Source organism: Malania oleifera, chromosome 10 (assembly GCF_029873635.1).
Source record: "Malania oleifera isolate guangnan ecotype guangnan chromosome 10, ASM2987363v1, whole genome shotgun sequence".
NCBI classification, from domain to species: domain Eukaryota; kingdom Viridiplantae; phylum Streptophyta; class Magnoliopsida; order Santalales; family Ximeniaceae; genus Malania; species Malania oleifera.
This window is the reverse complement of record NC_080426.1, coordinates 41,256,831-41,275,875: the sequence shown is the minus strand read 5'-3', so window position 1 is coordinate 41,275,875 and position 19,045 is coordinate 41,256,831. Positions and strand designations below refer to the sequence as shown.

The 19,045-nt window shown below is 39.7% G+C and overlaps 1 protein-coding gene across 3 annotated transcripts in view; it reads right to left on the bottom strand.

Annotated features, from left to right (window-relative positions):
- Positions 1 to 19,045, bottom strand: part of LOC131166886 (probable helicase CHR10) — a 44,821-nt gene that overhangs the window by 4,084 nt on the left and 21,692 nt on the right. For all 3 annotated transcript variants that reach the window (XR_009139895.1, XM_058125504.1, XM_058125505.1), the window contains exons 6-11: positions 16,317 to 16,452; positions 16,066 to 16,183; positions 8,184 to 8,273; positions 7,773 to 7,880; positions 984 to 1,187; positions 49 to 174 (exon numbers count right to left, since the gene is read on the bottom strand). Coding sequence is in view for 2 of the 3 variants with exons in the window: in XM_058125504.1 (XP_057981487.1) it covers positions 49 to 174; positions 984 to 1,187; positions 7,773 to 7,880; positions 8,184 to 8,273; positions 16,066 to 16,183; positions 16,317 to 16,452 (782 nt within the window). In the remaining variant the exon portion in view is untranslated. The remainder of the gene's footprint in view (positions 1 to 48; positions 175 to 983; positions 1,188 to 7,772; positions 7,881 to 8,183; positions 8,274 to 16,065; positions 16,184 to 16,316; positions 16,453 to 19,045) is intronic.

The window sequence follows — 19,045 nt, the reverse complement described above, 5'->3', positions numbered from 1 at the left end:
AAATAGAATACAATCTTAATCTAAAACATTTAATTTATCAAATTTCACCTCTTCTACAGTCTGTTCTGTAACTAAGTTTATAGACAAGACGTGATTCATCTGGCCAATCCGGTGTGACCGTTGCTGAGCTTGCTTGTCCACCTGTGGATTCCAATCTTGCTCATAGAATATAACCTACACCCAGTGTTTAAAAAAAAATCGGTAAGAATATAAACATTCATGAAAGAAACAAACATTTAAGGTAACCTTGAAAATAACTTCAAGGTAAATCCATATGTACTTGATTAGTCTCTAGCTAATCATTGCTCAAGTCATTCTAACAAGAAACTGGGTATTGCCTATGCTAACGAACCTTCATTTTATTCCATTCAAATGAAAGGAACATCTAAAATAAATGCCCAAAAAAATTGTACCAGCCATTGGAAATTATTTTCTTTGAAACTGCCATCAAATATCTCATCCTTGTCCAAAATATTTAATTTCCAAGAATAAACAGAAAGAATTCAAATCAAGATGTTTCAAACATGAAGGAGGAGCAAATTTCAGAAAGATGTGCAGATTTAACAAATAAAATAGAGGCAGTATTAAATTTGCAACAGACCACTTATCTCGCCAAATCAACTACCCTAGTTAGAGAAAGCAGGTGGCTGGGTGCATGTAAAAGAACATAATGAACTAATTTTAATTATCACCTTCCAAAATCAATTTCTGTTCACAATGTTATGCTTTTGTGGAGTAATCTGCGTGTCATTCAGTAAAAGGCTGTGATCTCATGTTAGTGGTCTAATACTTACTCTTTGTTGGATTAATAGTACACATAATTTTATATATTTCTGATTAGATTGAAAAATTTATTCCCTTCTGATGCGCATGAATATTAGCAACTTCTATACAAAGATCAAATTGAAAAGCCACTCCTGAAATCTGGATGCTATTCCAAGAGAAGTCGACAAGTGCTAGGCTGAGGATTTGAAAAAACTCACAGTATCAGCAGCCACAAGATTCAAGCCAACTCCCCCTGCTCTGGTAGATATCATAAAGACAAATGCACCACTGCAGTCAGCCAGGGAATTGGAACCCTCTTTATCTAATTGCCGGCTGAAGCTTCTTATAGCTGCAAAACGCTCCTCTGCCCGGATTGATCCATCAAGACGCTCATAAGAATATTTTCGCAACTCCATAAAATCCTACAAGGTAGATGAGAAATTGAAATTAGAAATCTTTTTATTTACACCTACATATGCAGTTGAGCAAACGAGCCGAAAGAAAAGTATCATTATAAGATTTTAGTAAAAATGAAGAAGTCCGTTACCATTTATTGTGTCAGTTATTTAGTATTAATACTGTATGTTAGTGAGCAAGACTTAGTGAATGGTCATTATGATGTACGTGACATATATTACAAATAGAGAGGGAGATCTATCAGTATGAATAGTTTTTCCAATTTTATTGAACTCTGTTAGCATGGTATCAGAGTATAAAAGCCACAGCCACTGCCAAACCAAGCCCTAAATCTCACAACCCTATGCATGCCAGCCACCATAGGAGGGTTGTCCACATTACAACAGGCCTGAACCAGCTCCTGCAGCAGCTGGAAAACCCAGCAGTTACTGGAAAATCTTGGACGACACTGTCAGATCTCCCAGACACTGTTGATCAATAGATCTTAGAAAGCCCTCTGCAGGATATCCTCCCACGCTCCATCATGGGCCAGTCAGAGGCTGATGGCCCCAATGCCACAGGCAGGCTTCACAAAGCCCTGTTTCTGGTCTGATTGGATCCCACATGGTTCCATAAACCATGATATCAAGTTGGGCCATGGATTTCAGTCAAAAGATCCAACCTTTTTAGCTGTTTGTCAATGGTTGCTGTGTCCTTTGGGTGCTGAGGCAGTGCTATGTTGTTTGTGTCTTTGATTCATTTTGGTTGTTCACATTGTTCATTGTTGGTGTGGTAAAATTGTCGCCGTGTGACCTGAAGATCACAGGTTTGAGGTGTGGAAACAGCCTCTTGCAAAAATGCAAGGTAAGGCTGCTTACTATAGACCCATTGTGGTCGCCGCTTTCCCGGACCCTGCATATGCAGGAGCTTTGTGCACCGGGCTGCCCTTTCACATTGTTCATTGTTGGTCTTGTTTGTGTTTAGGATGGAGTCCATGAATCCTGAAAGTAATTTTCCCTCATTATTGCCATTACAACCAAGAGAATGGAAGTAATTATGTGCAAGTCATCTAAGGCTGCCAAGATCTATTTGACAGGCCTAGTCAACCCCGAACACTCTAGTGACAACAAAAGAAAGGAGGTATGGGTTCAGGGGGACACAATGAGTGTCTCACTTTCGTGGGACTCAATGGAACCTCAAATTGCACATCTATATGTATTTAACATAACTCGTATGAACGATCTCTCCCTGAAGTACTTCATGGGGATGAAACTTATCCACATAACTCGTATGAACAATCTCTCCCTGAAGTACTTCATGGGGATGAAACTTACCCATGAGGAACTCAACATTGTGCAACCCATAACACTAATGTCCATGAGATACAAAAGCAAAGGGAGCATATGACATTCCTTCAGGTCTTAGCGGGTCTGAAACTCAAGTTTACCGGCCTGACCCCAAAGTGTAGTGCAGAAAGTTGCATTTTTTGCTGATGTTTCTTCTCGTGTTGTCCATCCTCCAGCAATCATTACTCAGCTCTTAATTCAGGTGTTCGACCTATGGTTCCCACAAGTTTGCATTTACTACATGTGGTGGTTTGAGCTATCAATAGGGTACTAGCAGAGGTTCCCAGGGTTTTTTCAGTAATCATGGAGGAAGGAACGGATGTGGTAAAGGTGCCCCATGCAAGTGTATTCATTGCCGATGAGGGGTCATGATTGGGCAGTGTTGGGATCTTCCTGGTAAGCCCCCATGCTTCACCAATGCAGCCACCACACCTCTATCAGTTTAACTAGCTCTTAATTCAGGTGTTCGACCTATGGTTCCAACTTCCAACAAGTATGCATTTCCTACACATGGTGGTTTGAGCTATCAGTAGCGTAGTAGTAGAGGTTCCCAGGGTTGTCTAAGTAATCATGGAGGAAGGAATGGATAGGGTAAAGGTACCCCATGCAAGTGTATTCATTGCCAATGAGGGGTCATGATTGGGTAGTGTTGGGATCTTCCTGGTAAGCCCCCATGCATCACCAATGCAGCCCCCACTATTCCACCTCTATCAGTTTAGCTATGGGTCATGATTGGGTAGTGTTGGGATCTTCCCAGGGTTGTCTAAGTAATCATGGAGGAAAGAATGGGTGTGGTAAAGGTACCCCATGCAAGTGTATTCATTGCAGATGAGGGGTCATGATTGGGTAGTGTTGGGATTGTCATGGTAAACCCCCATGCATCACCAATGCAGCCACCACAATTCCACCTCTATCAGTTTAGCTATGGCGCAGCATACTGCATTGGTCTTAGAGGAGGAGTATTTGAAGTTCCTTCAATATTAGGAATCTCAACAAACTTCTCTTGCCATTGCATCTCTTGCTTAGATAGGTAACTCTATAACTCATTTGTCATCTAGTACCTCTCCAACTAGCTCTTGAGATAGATTCCGCTGCCACTGACCATATGATAGGTACAACCAACTTGTTGTCCAACCTCCAGTATTCTAACAATTTACCTTGTGTTAGCAATGTTAATGGGTCCAATACTACATTTTGGTAAATGGAGATAGTAAATCATACTACCGCTGTCTCTCTCTCTTCTATTTTATTATATTCCTAGATCCCCCTTTATTCTCATGTCTATAAGCAATATTACAAAATCAATGTATTGTTCACAATATTATTCTATCCTCATTTTGTTGTTATTCATGATTTGAAGATGAGGAATATGATTAAACAATCGGCATAGAAGATGAGGTGGGTGGACTTTACTACTTTCAGTTGCCGTCTCCTTTGCTTGCACTACTATTGCTACACCACTTTTTAAATCCATTGTTGCCCAGGTTTGTTGGAAAGTTAAAATAGTTTATTCCTGCTTTGAGTTGAGTGTGAATCTTGTCAGTTAGGAAAGCACCGTCACATTCGGTTTTCTTACTGAGTAGTTTCCCTTTCATGCTAGTTCATTCCAATGTTTGGGGTCCTAGTTGTGTTGTGTTAAAGTTGGGTTTGAGATATTTTATTAGTTTTGTTGAAGATCAATCAAGAAAGACATGGTTTTAAGTAATAAAGGATTGTTCTGAGTTATTTAATATCTTTTGTGCCATTTTGTTTTTGAATCAAAGACTCAATTTAATTCATCTATCAAGAGACATCATAGTGATAATGCTAAGGAGTATTTTTAGTACCCTATTACCTATATGGCTAAATCCGGTATAATTCATGCGTCCCTTGTGCCCCACTCTACAAAAAAAAAAAGGGGGTCACAAAAAGGAAAAACAGATGTGTCCTAGAAAGTCACTTGTACCCCCGTATTAGATCAACTTCCCTAAAGTGCTTTGGAGTGATGTCATGCTAACTGTGTGATGATTATACCCTATAACCCATGGTTAATTTAAATTACTTTCATAAATTGCATGGTAGTTGCTTTTGCTTTTGTATTGAATGAGTTTATACTAAGCATGTTGTGCATTAATTAAGATATGTTAATTGATATTGGAAATTTCACTTAATTTATTAGTAGTAGGAGCGGCTTAAATGAAAGCAAGTTTTGAAAATGTCAAAACATAATAACATACAATTTGGAATAGAAATTAGGGAAAAAAAAAAGGAAAAAAAGAAAGAAAGAAAGAGGGGCATGCTGAAACTAAGAAAGGACACCTGGAAAACAGCTGGCAGCTCTGCAGAGCCCCTTGTTACAAACTGCTGCTGTCCTGCCATGTTTCCAGCCCAGAAGTGGATGTTTGGCACACAGCTAGCAGCAAGCTGCTGTTGTTATAATCCATTTCTAGCTCTTACCAGCAACAACACAATATGCCATTAAGTTTTGCTGTAAACCCTTATTTCTAGAGAGAGAGAGAGAGGAAGATAGAAAATTCTGCAGAAAATCAGGAAATTCAGGGAAAAACCAGGATAAAATACAGAAAATTCAGAGTAACTTCAGAATAGATTGGAGAAGCTGATAATCAAGGTCGCTGATAATCAAGGTCGCTGATAATCATTTATTCATTGGGATTTTGGGTATTCAATAAAAAAGGGTAGAAACTTGCATGAAATTGAATAATAATAAGGAAGGATTAAGCTTGTTGTTTTCCAATTATTAGATATGGCAGCACATATGTTCTCCTAGATTTTCATAGCTGCATATTTGCATTTTAGTTGGGAAATTTACACATGATAAATATTGTCGTGTAAGGAAGATAGTTTGTTGCTATGGCATAGCTTGTAGCCTTGTATGTGCATATATTGAACTGCTATTATGTGAAATAGCTGGCACTGCGTATGTTGTCTGTGGCTGTTATACTGTGAAATTTAAGCAAGCAAGGATTGTGTTCCCTTCGGTGAAAGGCACTAAACCTCTGTTGGGTGTTGCCATGTTAACTGGTGGTTGACCAAGCTGGAAATTGGCACTTGTTTGAGATGAAAATTTGCACTTGTTTGAGACAACACTACTATGTTGAGATGAAGTTGAATGCGTGCTATTTGAATGTTTTGTGATGATAACCCTATTAGATGAAGCGATTGCTTAGAATAAGGAGTGTGTTCATGACAATATGATTACACACGCATATAAAGGAATCACATCTTAAAACGGTGAATCCTTACACAAATAAGGGGGAATTAAGAATGCCTAAGCTCATCGTTGCTCACCCTACTTCTATAACCATTTTCAGGTTCAATTGGACTGAATGAAAGCCTCACTTGCTGAGTTTTCCAAAGAGTGAGCCATTTTTTGACATTTAGTATAGGTGAGCAAGAAGACACAAAACCAATGTTTGTTGGCAACCATATTCAGTCTAGGAAGTGTAAAAAATATTGTATATAAAGTACAACTGAATGTAAAGAGCCAGTGAAAAATAAAACTTCTTGGTTGCATTATGAAATATATGTATGTATCTTGTGTTCTAATGCAAACTCTCATACCTGTACTCAAATGAAGGGTTTTTTGCGAAACTAATTCTTCCCTGGTCCTGGTGCTTCCATTGGATTGTGAGATGGAATCACAGCCGGTCATGTGCCAAAAATAGGGACGTGACAAACTGGTTGCTCTTTTATCAATAGAATGCCATCAACTATCCATGATAAAATGGTCTACTATGTTCTCCTCCCAAACACTCCACTGTTCTCACTACCTCACCATATATTTGGGTATGTGTCCTATCTCCATCAGGTAACTCTAGGCATGGATAAGTTGGATCCTTGGGCCATCAAATGTATTTTTTTGGGATACTTGTGTACTCAAAAGGGATATCACTATTATAGTCCTACTTGCATGGATTCAGTCTTTGTTGATGTTATATTCTTTCCTTGAGTTTTGCTGACGTTGATGACTCCTTTCCTCTACTAATCTTTTCCTTCAGTCTTGCTGGTGATGGATGTGGATGATATTGTCAGATTATCCAAAGTCTCAAGCATTTACTTAAGATGAAGTTTCAAACTAAAGCTGGGGCCTGCAAAATACTTCTTGAACATAGACGTATCCAAAATCTCACACGGGACTGTTTTTTACAGAGGAAGTATGTTCTAGAATTTTTAGATGAGACTAGGCTATTAGTATCCACCACTTGCTAATACACCTATAGATCCTAACAGCAAATGAATAGTAGATGTGGGTGATTTTATCGGCCAATCCTTGATCTTAGAGACCTGTTGGGGTATTAAACTATCTTTCACAACATGTTTGTCATCTGGTTTCCTGATTCACTCTGAACAAGTCACAAGGATGCAGTTATCTTGCAGTATCTTAAAGATGCAATTGGAAGAGGTCTGTTGTATTGGGGTTAGGGTCACACTCATGTCCAGGGATATAAAAATGCAGATTGGGCTAAGCAAATGATAAAAGATCGACAATCTGGTACAGCGTGTTTGTTGATGGGAAGTTGGTTTCTTGAACAGTAGTTAAAGCTTGACATACATTGTTGGCCCATAACCTAATAGCTTAAGCTTTTTGTAAAGCCATTGCCTGACATGGATAGTGCTATGGTTGACAAGAGGTCTTGGTTAGCTGTGTTTCTTGTGTGGTGGATCTTATTCCCTGTAATGGTTGTTATTCATCGTTGTTTACTCCTCCGCGTGCAATTGGGCTGAATGTGCAGGGGAGTTAATTATACATTGTTTCACAATACAACCATTAAGCTTCTAGATAAAGTGGTTGCTTTAAAATATTATAAAAAAAAACACTCTGGTAACCTAGTCAAATTCTGAGTCAGGTATAAAGCCATGGCCCACACTACATGTGTACTAATTTAATTAGCTGAAGAACATGTTGGAAGAACTTGGTTTTCCACACTCCCATTGATGTGTGATAATGAAGTTGTTTTTCTTATTGCCTCCAATCTAGTCTTCCATAAAAAGAAAAAACACATTGAAGTTGATTGTCATTTTATTCATGAGAAACTGGTGCGGAAGCTCAATGCAACCACTCATGTGAAGTCCAAAATACCAACTTTCTCTTTACGGCGCTAGGAGGGGGGGGGGGGGGGAGTGTTACCGTATGTTAGTGAGCATGGGTTAGTGAGGGTATGATAGTCATTATGTACATGACCTGTATTATAGATAAAGAGGGAGACCTATCACTGTGATTAAGTTTTCCAATTTTATTGCACTGTAAACAAAGTCATAACATACCTGTAAAATGTCAAGTGTACGAGTCATCTGAGCAAACAGAAGAACACGATGTCCAGAACTATACAGCTTCTGAAGTAATTGGTCCAAAATTATAAGTTTACCACTAGCCTGACCAGGAAATGTCACAGAAAAAAAAAACTCCTTAAAGGGAACATTTTGCAAAGTAAAAAAGCAGATTTAAAATAAAATAATTTCAGAAATACAGCCAAGGTTTAAGCCCTTTCAAGAAGTAATGCTTTCGATCGCTCATTTCTTGCCAAATTCATTTTTACTTTGACAGGCATCTATGAATGAAGGCAAAATAGACACATGTTCGAAGACTATCTTCACAAAATATCATTATTTTACCAAATCAACTCAAAGACTTTTTTTGTTTTGGGGGGGGGGGGGGGGGGAGGTGGTAGAGCTTACCTGAACCAGGTGTTCACCCTCCTCATATGGCTCAGGCTCAATGCCAGGGAAGAGATAAGGATGGCTACATGCTTTCCTCAGTTGTATTACCTGTGTCAAAGGCATATAAAAAGGTAGAGGCATTAGTGTCTTAGTGCGGCAGAAATGGTCCTCTAAAAATAAAACAAAAAAGTAAATACAATAGAATGATTTGCAAAGTCAACAGACTCTGCAGATGCCATTCTCCAGAATGAAGATGAACACCAAGAAGATTAAACAATTCATAACAGTTTAACACCAAAATATTGAACAATTAAACAGTTTTTTTTTTTTAATTGGAAAGGAAGAACATTATTAATAGAGAAAGAATGTACAAAACGAGAGAATAATAAATCTTCCTAATAAGAACATAAAAACAAAAAATAGAAAAACAAATAAATAAATATAGAACAGCAAACCAATCTTGCTGAACATCCTCAAAAGACATTCCCATGAAACAACCAGCAGCAGCAGCCCATAATGAAGCCAAATATTGAAACTGTTGGAGTTTGTGGCTCATATTGAGTGGAACGCATGCACGGGAAAAGCATGGTGAGCAAGAACAAGGACGCTGAGCTGCAGGAAGACACCATCAACGGTTTACCCTAGGGAGAAAACCGTTCAACGGTTTGCCTGAAACCATCGACGGTTTCAGCCTTTGCATTTCAATATCGGTATTAAATCGTCAACAGTTTGTTGAAACCGTCGACGGTCTTGTTTGACGCTGATTTTGAATTTTGAATTAGAAAGATCAGTAAGCTAAGGATTCGGAGGAAAAACCTTCGGAGATTGCTACAGGGGTACTTTAGGAACTTCCTAAGTCCTTTGTACGTGTAGGGCTAGCATATAAACAATATTGTAGCCCTGGTTTGAAGATTGATAGTGAAAATTCAGCCGTTTAATCTCGTGGATGTAGGCACATTGCCGAACCACGTAATCTCTTGTGTCATTGATTATTTGCTTTCCTTTATTATTTGTGTGTGATTGTGTTTCCGTATTCTTTCATTGTTGGTTGTTGTATTGCATGATCTGATCGATTTGTGTTTCCGTTGCGCATTGGTATATTTGCACAACAAATTGGCATCAGAGCTATTGGTTACAATGGCTGGGATTTCTTCTGCAAAGTTCAATATTGTCAAGTTCGATGGATCGGAAAACTTCGTACTATGGCAAACGAGGGTTACGGACTTGTTAGTGTAGCAAGGTATGGTGAAGGCATTATACGAGAGGCAATCGGAAGGCATGGGTGACATGAGTTGGAAGGAATTGGAAGCGAAGGTTGTAGCGACTATCAGGCTTTTTTTGGATGATGATGTGATGCATCACGTCATGGATGAGGAATCGCCGGCAGCAGTTTGGCTGAAACTGGAGAACCGGTATATATCCAAGTCATTGAAGAACAAGTTGTATCTTAAGCAGAAAATGTATGAGCTTAAGATGGCAGAGGGTTCGAATCTGAATCAATACATCAACGTATTCAATCAAATCATCAGTGATCTGAAGCGGGTTGATGCGAAGCTCGATAACGAAGACAAGGCGTCGATGCTGCTAAATTCCCTACCTACGTCTCCTATGTGTGAAAATCTTGTTATGACTCTGACATGGGGAAAGGAAACTCTAGAGTTGGAGGATATCACGAGTGCTCTGTTGGATTTTCATCAGAGGAAGAAAGCCAACGATGAGAATTCTCAAGGTGAATGGCTTGTGGTGAAAGGTAATCAGGATCGTGGGAGAAAGCAAGTTCCGGAGTGGACCGAGTAACAATAAGGCTCGTTCCAAGAAGAGGAAGGATGTATGGTGTTTTAAGTGCAGGAAAAAGGGGCACATAAAACCGAATTGTCCAGAGAGGAGGAAGGGGAATGCAGAAAATAAAGAAGGTTCATCGAAATCGGCAAATGTAGTGGAAGGAGACTCAGGGAGCAGTGATGGTGATATGCTTTTGGTTTCATCCGGTTCAAATGAGCTCACGGATTTTTGGATCTTAGATTCATCGTGCTCTTATCACATGACGCCCAACAAAGACTGATTCACCACTTACAGGCTGGTAAATTCAGGTTCTGCTCTGATGGGAAATGATGCTTTATGCAAAATTTTCAGAATAGGGAATATCATAATCAAAATGTTTCATGGTGTGGTGAGGATGTTATGTGATGTAAGGCATATACCGGAGTTAAGGAAGAATTTAATTTCACTGGGCACTTTAAGTTGTAACGGGTTTAGTTACAAGTTTGAAAGTGGGGTAATAAAGGTGAGTAAGGGCGTTCTAACCGTGATGAAGGGGCAGAAAGTACCAAGGAATATCTATACACTGCTAGCTACCACATGGAGTTCCACCTACAACTGTGGAAAGCTGAAGTGGAAAACCAAACCGGGAGAAAAATCAAATGCCTCATGTCAGATAATGGAACTGAGTACACTGATTCGAGATTCATGGAGTTGTGCGAGCAGGATGGCATTAGGAGACATTCCACTATACGCAAAACACCACAACAAAATGGTGTGGTGGAAAGGATGAACCGAATCATAGCCGAAAGGGCTCGGTGTCTCAAGTTGAATGCAGGGCTCGCGAAGAACTTCTAGGCAAAGGCAGTAAATATGGCGTGTTTCTTGATTAACAGATAACCAAGGGCGGCACTAGATGGGAAAATTGCAGAGGAGGTGTGGACGGGCAGCGCGGTAGACTACTCTGGTTTGAGAGCATTTGGATGTCCAACCTATGTGTACATTTCTAGTGAGGAGAGATCAAAACTTGATGCAAAGTCTAGATAGTGCATCTTTCTAGGGTATCAGAAAGGGGTGAAAGGGTTCAAATTGTGGGATCTGAGGCAAATAAGGTGGTGATCAGTAGAGAAGTGGTTTTCGATGAGAAAGTCATGTTGCAGCGTACTCAGGAAGAAGAAAAGAAACACGTACTAGAAAATTGCAATAGCAATGAGTATGTAGTGCAGGTGGAAGTGGAGATGACAATGTGCAGAATGCAGGGAGTTCTAGCTCAGGAGACTAGCAGCAATGCAGTATACCAAGGATCCTACTACTTTTCAAGAGGCGGTGCACAACCAAGAGAAAAGTAAATGGATGGGTGCTATGGTGAAGGAAATGGAATCATTGCATAAGAACCAAATGTGGGAGTTAGTGGAGCTTCCAGCCAGGAAAAGGACGATAGGATGCAAGTGGGTGTATATAAAGAAAGAAGCGGTATCAAAAAAGGAATGAGAGAAGTTCAAGACTCGGTTAGTAGCAAAAGGTTACTCACAGAGGAAAGAAGTTGATTATGATGAGATCTTCTCCCCTGTGGTCACACACACTTCCATCAGGGTAGTGTTGGGATTGGTGGCGCATTTTGACATGCATTTGGAGCACATGGACATAAAGGCAGCGTTCCTCCATGGTGATTTGGAGAAGCTGATTTACATGGTACAGCCAGAAGGGTTTAGTCTAGGAGCACTTGGTTTGTAAATTGAAGAAATCTCTTTACGAGCTGAAGCAGTCTCTGAGGCAGTGATACAAACATTTTTGACTCTTGCATGATTTAGATTGGCTACAGGAGGTGTGAGTATGATTGCTGCATTTATGTGAAGAGTCTTGAGGACGGTTCACTCATTTTTCTGTTGCTTTATGTTGATGACATGTTGATTGTTGCGAAGGATATGACTGAGGTAAATCAATTGAAGACTCTGTTGAGTAAAGAATTTGACATGAAGGATTTGGGTGTGGTTAAGAAGATTCTTGGGATGGAGATTTGTAGAGACAGAGCTGTAGGGAGATTGTGGTTATCTCAGGGTAGCTATGTGGTGAAGGTGTTGGAGAGGTTTAGCATGGTTAATGCAAAACTGGTGAGTACGCCGTTAGCGAATCATTTTAGGTTGTTTACCACCTAGTGCTCGAAAAGGGACAATGACGTTCGTGACATGTCAAAGGTCCCCTATGCTAGTGCAATGGGGTGTTTAATATATGCTATGGTATGTATGTATGCGACTAGACCTAGAACAAGCTGTCAGTGTGGTGAGCAAGTTCTTTTCAAATCCAGGTCGACAACATTGAGATGCAGTCAAGTGGATTTTCAAATACTTGAGGGGTACTATAGACTATGGCATTATGTTCAGCAGATGACAAGGTGATCCTTCAATGGTAGGATATGTGGATGTTGACTATGCATGGGACTTGGATGACAGAAGGTCTACCACAGGGTACATATTCACCCTTATAGGAGGGCCTATTTGTTGGAGGTCCATGGTGCAGTCACTTGTTGCTTTATCTACTACTGAATCAGAGTATATGGCAGTGGCTGAGGCTACCAAGGAAGCATTGTGGCTTACAGGATTGGTTAAGGAGTTGGGTATTCAACAAGGTGAAGTTCAGCTGCATTGTGATAGTTAGGGTGCCATCTATTTGGCAAAGAACCAGGTGTATCATGCGAGGACGAGCACATAGATGTGCAATTTCACAAGATCAGGGAATTGGTTGCTTCTGGTGAACTACTACTTCAGAAAGTTCACACGTTTGAGAATGTAGCAGATATGTTGACAAAGCTTGTTACAACAGACAAGTTCAAGCATTGCTTGGACTTGATTAACGTCTCCAGTTGCTAGATAGGAGGCGTCCCAACCTACTGTCTCAGGTGGAGCTGCAGGTTATGCTTTCATATTTCTCCTAAGGGGTAAATATTCGCCAAGGTGGAGATTGTTGGAGTTTGTGGCTCATATTGAGTGGAACGCATGCACAAGGAAAGCATGGTGAGCAAGAACAAGGAAGTTAGGCTGCAAGAAGACACTATTGACGGTTACATCAACTGTTTACCCTCGGAAGAAAACCGTCGACGGTTTCAGTCTTTGCATTTCAGTCTCGGTATTAAACCATCAACGGTTTGCTAAAACCTCCGATGGTCTTGTTCGGCACTGATTTCAAATTTTGAATTAGGAAGATTGGTTGGCTGGGGATTTGGAGGAAAAACCTCCGGGGATTGCTACAGGGGTACTTTAGGAACTTCCTAAGTCCTTTGCACATGTAGGGTTAGCATATAAACAATATTGTAACCCTGGTTTGAAGATTGATTGTGAAAATTCAGTCATTTGCTCCTGTGGCCTTAGGCACATTGCCGAACTACGTAATCTCGTTTCATTGATTATTTTCTTTCCTTTATTATCTATGTGTGATTTTGTTTCTGTATTCTTTCATTGTTGGTTGCTGCATTGCACGATCCGATCGATTTGTATTTCCGCTGCGCATTGGTATATTTGCACAACAGAAACTTATCCCAAATCAAAGACCAAGAAGTCTTTTCTCCTTGAAAATGCAAGTGTTTCTTTCCATCCAAATACCCTCAACAAAGCATCGAGCCCAAATCTCCAAAGGGCTGATTTGTCTTTGCTCCTTCCAAACCCTGAAAAATAAATGGCCAACATATCCTCCACTGACCCCAGATAAACCCAACTTTCCCCAATAAAACCAAAAGAGTTTGTTCCAAATCCTCCACGAGAAAGAACAACGCAAAACCATTGAGAACCATCAAAACAAAGAACACACACATCCGCAGATGCTTAGAAGACCTCTTACTTTGGAACAGATTGTACGTGTTAACTCTATTAAGAAACACCAAAAAAATAAAAGCCTTAATTTTAGAGGGAACTTTGGCCTTCCAAAAAAATAAAACCCCTCAAGGAATCCAACACCCACTACCCAAAATCCTCCCTATTGGAAGGATAGCAACCCTCCAGCAACCTCAACAAAGATGCAAGTTCCATCATCTCTCTATCATTTAGAGCTCTATGGAAATATAAATCTCAATAAAAAGTTATCCATATAGAAATCGAAAAAGGAAGAAACAGCCCCACTGTGTAAGGAAGATATAAATCAGGAAACGACACAAAGAAAAGATGAAACACCCAATCCAAGGGTCTTCCTAGGAACGAATGACAAGTCCATTACCCACCCCAAATTTGGTATTAGAAATAAAATATGGACAAAGATGAGATATGCATCTCCAAGGACTCTTAGAAGAAGATGTAACCCCACAATAGCATTCCACACATTTCCTGTAAGTCAAATTTATTCTTAATGATATGCCGAAGGGAGTTCTCCTCTCAAACCTTTATAACCATTTAGTCATCAAGGCAATGTTTTTAGACACCACTTCCCCCAGACCCAGCTCCCTTCCTTTTCTTGACCTACACACCTACCATATGGGACCAAAGAAAGCCTCTCATGATTTTATTAATAGAATTAAATACCCCCAGAGGAACTTTAAAATGGACATAAAATAAAGCGCAAAGTGCTAGAAAGACAAGACTGAATAAGAGTGACATGATCGCCTAAAGAAAAAACAGCATCCTTCCACCCATCCAAACGCTTAGCCACCTTCTCAAACACAGGAGCCCAAAAACCCATCAACCTAGGATATCACACAAAGGAACCCCTAACAATGTCAAGGGACAATCTAAATTAATACACCCTGCTAAAGAAGCCAGCTCCAAAGATCTATCAACTCCCAAATTAATACCAGCTATTCAACTATTCCCTAATCCTACTCTTCCCTAAATTAACTTTTAACCTTGAAAGAAACTCAAAAAGCTGCAAAATGGTGAGCATATTTAAAAAGGACTCCCTATGACACTCCATGGAAAAAATAGCGTCATCGTAAACTTAAGATGAGATGCTATGACCCTCTTACTACCCACCCCATACCTCTCACAAACCTTCTATGAACTGCCTATCTATCATTTTAGTCAAACAGTCAACTATCAAGACAAAGAAGACAGAGACAATGATCTCCTCGCCTAACACCCTTCGAAACCCTAAACCAAAATTTAGGCTCTCCAATAATAATAGAAAAAGAAGCATCAGATAAACAACCTCTCACCAAAGTCCTCCACTTCTCAGCCTGCTCGCATGCACCTTTGCAATAATATTATACACACAAATAACGAGACAAATAGGCCAAAAATCAGCGACATTAATAGACTACTCTTCTTAGGCCCCAAAGTGATGAAAGTCAAGTTCATACAATTAGCCAAAACTCCATTAAAAAAGAACTTCATAAAAATCTTCACTAAATCTACTCTAACGACACACTAGCAATCTTAAAAAAAAAAAAAAAAAGGAAAAAGAAGCCATATCTAAACCATCAAGATCTGGAGCCTTATCCATATCCATCCCAAACACTAGCTGTGTAACTTCACTTTCTCAAAAGGTTTCTCCAAACCAAGACTGCTGATTCACAGAAATGGGATTCCACTCCAAGTCTCCAATCCTTCTTTCATTGGCCTTCCTTCATCCTCTTCCCAAAAAAGACATGCAAAAACCAACAAGCTCTTGAGCTATCACAGCACGGAAGAAGTGATCTCTCCCTTCCTCACCTCTAACTCCCTTATAACACTCCTCTTACTATTAGCCAAATTGTGAAAGAACTACAATCACCCTCCCAGATCCACTTTTATTTCATCTTCTGCCTCCAACTCCTCACTTCCCTAAAAATTACCTTCTCTAACTCATTTTTTAAACCCACCCTCTTAACCTCCTCCTCCCCCTCGACTAGAGTCCTTTCCTCCTATTTCCCATTCAACATCTCCAAATCTCCCAAAATGCTTTTTAATTTTTTTTAAAAAAAAAATTATTATCTCCATAAACGTCAACAAACCACTTCTTGAAAACAAAACTTCAACTTTTCTAGCTTTATCATAAACCTATAACCCTCCCAATCCCAATCAACCTACTCATTCCGATATCCCTCACCAAATGGCGAAGCAGTTTGGAGAAGAATTATAGCGATGTGAATTAGACAGCAGTTTGCAGAACCACCATGCATTGCATACATAAAAAATTCATACACCAAGATAGTCAACTTTAGAAGATTAAGAAAGAAATGTACAATATTTTGCAAGGACTGGTTACTAGAAGTTCCAGAAGAGAATGCTAGAAGCCGAGGAAGCTCTTTCCTTAGTATCGACACATAGACCTTCTTTTGCAGGGCTACAAGCGGTACCATCCTAGAAATTCAATTTTATGAACAAGTTAGCATCGTTCATTGTAAACAGCCTGATCAGTTATTGGCTTATCGATGAGGTTGACAAACCCAACTTTTACACCAAAACAAGTTTATAAACAAGGTGGAGAACCAACACAGTAATCTCTGTCAAAGGTGGGAGCATGAGAGTTCCACACTCGATAAGCTCAGATTTTGTCCGTCGAAGCATAAACGCTCCCAGTAGATATTTTAAAGTTTTGAATTGTTCCTTGACTTTGGCTGCATCATGACCTGTGCAGGAACATAATCAAACATTGAGAACAATGAGCTGTTGTTTATCAGTGCAATATTAAAAATCACTGAAGCTTGGAAGAATGCCAAAATGAAAGATAATAAAATCAGCTTAAAATAGGAGATGCATATTGTCTTCTGTAAGAAAAGAAAAGGAGGGAAAAACATGAACCAGAAATACGAAGCAGATTTATTTTTTTTTTTTGAATCTGTTATCTCTATTTATGGTATTCCTAAATTTAAGAATGAGAAATCATCTTCATATTTTGCTATCTTGATTAATTCTACGCGTCCCGATTATACTAGATTAAGACATCTGATTAAACACTAAAAGAAGCAGAACAAGTCCCTATTATTTTCATTTTATGAAAAAACTGAAGGACAACAACATTCAAATAAACAATAGAACCAGTTTATAGGCATAAGCCATAAATCAGTGTCTCGAGCCAAATTGTATCCAACAACTAAACTGCAAAGATCTTCAATAGTCCAAGTACCGCTGAGGTTTAGAAATTCATTGTCTGTGAATGTGTTGGAAATTTAGAAATTCATTGCCTGTGAATGTCTTGGGAATGTCCAAATATGGAGTCAAAAGGAGATGTGGGAGCTGTAATCTCACATTGGAAAGAAGAGGAAAGGAAGAGTGAGTTATATACACGGGTTGGGCACAAAACTCATAAGCTTAGGCTTTGGGGTTAAGCTGGTGATCTATGTCAGGCTAGTAGGAATTCTGTAATGAACTGTTGGCACAGTCCTACATTTTGTCTTTGTAGACCAACGAGACAAGGGGTTCAACAGGAAAAGGATTGTAACATGAGAGAAGCAAGGAGGTCAACCTGGTTGAGTAAAGGCTCTTGGAGAAACATGAGAACAATCATAACTCCCTTCCATTTAGGGGGAGCAATAGTCTCGCATGTAAGAATATCCACAGACTAGTAAAAAAAGGAGGGAAGGAAGAGGCTATCCCCCATTCCAAAGGCAAGAGGAAGAAGACCAGCTTAGATTCATAGGTTGGGTAGTTGGCCCAAGACTTATGAGGTAATCAGAAGCTCATATTAAAAACAGAGTATAGTTATTCCAGTCCATAAATGGTGGCAAAGCCAACGGCTTGAGCTGGGAAATAGTAGTCATACAAGTGCATGAGTATATGACCTCAATGTTGCTGCCCCATGGTGGAGTCAATGGTTCCCTCAAAACATTATGCATGACAATCAAGATCCTCTGATAGATACTACCCCATGGAAGAATGCACTTCCATGGTTTCAGCCCCTTTCCTGCAGTGGAGTAAATGCTCTTGGTGGATCAAGTGACACGGGAACAACCATAAGTGGCTTTCATTCAAGATGAGAGAGACTCATATGCATATCCACATGAAAGGGAAAAGGAGATGTGCAAAAGATACACACACATCAGACACACAAGAAAGGCGAGTGACTTGAATACATAGGGTGGGTGGTCGGGAACAGGAATCACAAGGTAATCACATGCTCATATTAATCACATATAAATGCATCAATCAAGTGGATTTGACAGGTAAGAGATGTGATCTAATTTGCCATCACCTTAATATGTCTCCTAAGTTTTAAATCCATTTTGAGACAAAATGAGAACAAAAATATTTCCATTTTATATCTTGCAGCAGTTAGAAAATAATTTATAAAAGCAATAAAAAAGAGTGTTGTTTAACATTTTTTTTATAAAATAAGTGTGGTCAATAAATTTGCTTTAGCTTGAGGGAAAGTATTGACCTAGACTCATTCCAATTCTCAAATCTCAAAGGAACTTTGGCCATTAGTAATAATATGATAAGGGGAAATATGAGGGATTTGTGCGAGTGCATACACGCTCCACTCTGGCCAATATTTATAGCGTAAATATGGGCCAACCCTGAGTTAGTGCAGCCCAATTACCTTGATATCTGTAGTCGACATTGGGGATTGGTGTAAGATACACCCATCACCTACCATAACAGCCCATTACCCCTCATTTGGCATGGTTCCCGAATCCTACTATGAAGGTGGGAGGGAGCAATGTGTAAAGGGTAAAAGGGAGAATGGAAGAGGTAAGTACAATCAAACCTTAAAAGCCTCCTTTCAATTACCCTACTAACTTGAGCATTGTAGGGTTTTTCTAGAGCCCAACTTGGGTCACCCCTTGTGTTCATCTTTGTAGGAACCCCCCATGTCGAGGAGGCATATATCAAATCATTCAATATTGGTGGAAGGATACCTAGTCCACCCTATGCTAATTTTTGCATAAATTTGGTGCCATCTGCCAAGGCCTAATCATAGTCCCTAGGTGTAAAAAGGGAAAAACCAATCTAAAGGACGGTTAGGAGCATGCTTTCATGTTCTCCCACCTTGGCACCCTTCCCAAAAAGGGAATAAGAGCCACAAACCCTTAAGGGACGCTCTTCTCACCCAAAAACAATTCTAAGCCATGTAAAACCAGATGAAATTGCTCACATTTAACAATTAATGTTCAAGTGCTACTAGAGCCCAATCCTTTGAATTAGGGGAGGAGAAGCTCATAGTCCATTTGAGTCCCCTCCTCGAAAAAGAATAAGGATTTGAAGGCCTAGAGGAGCTTATCA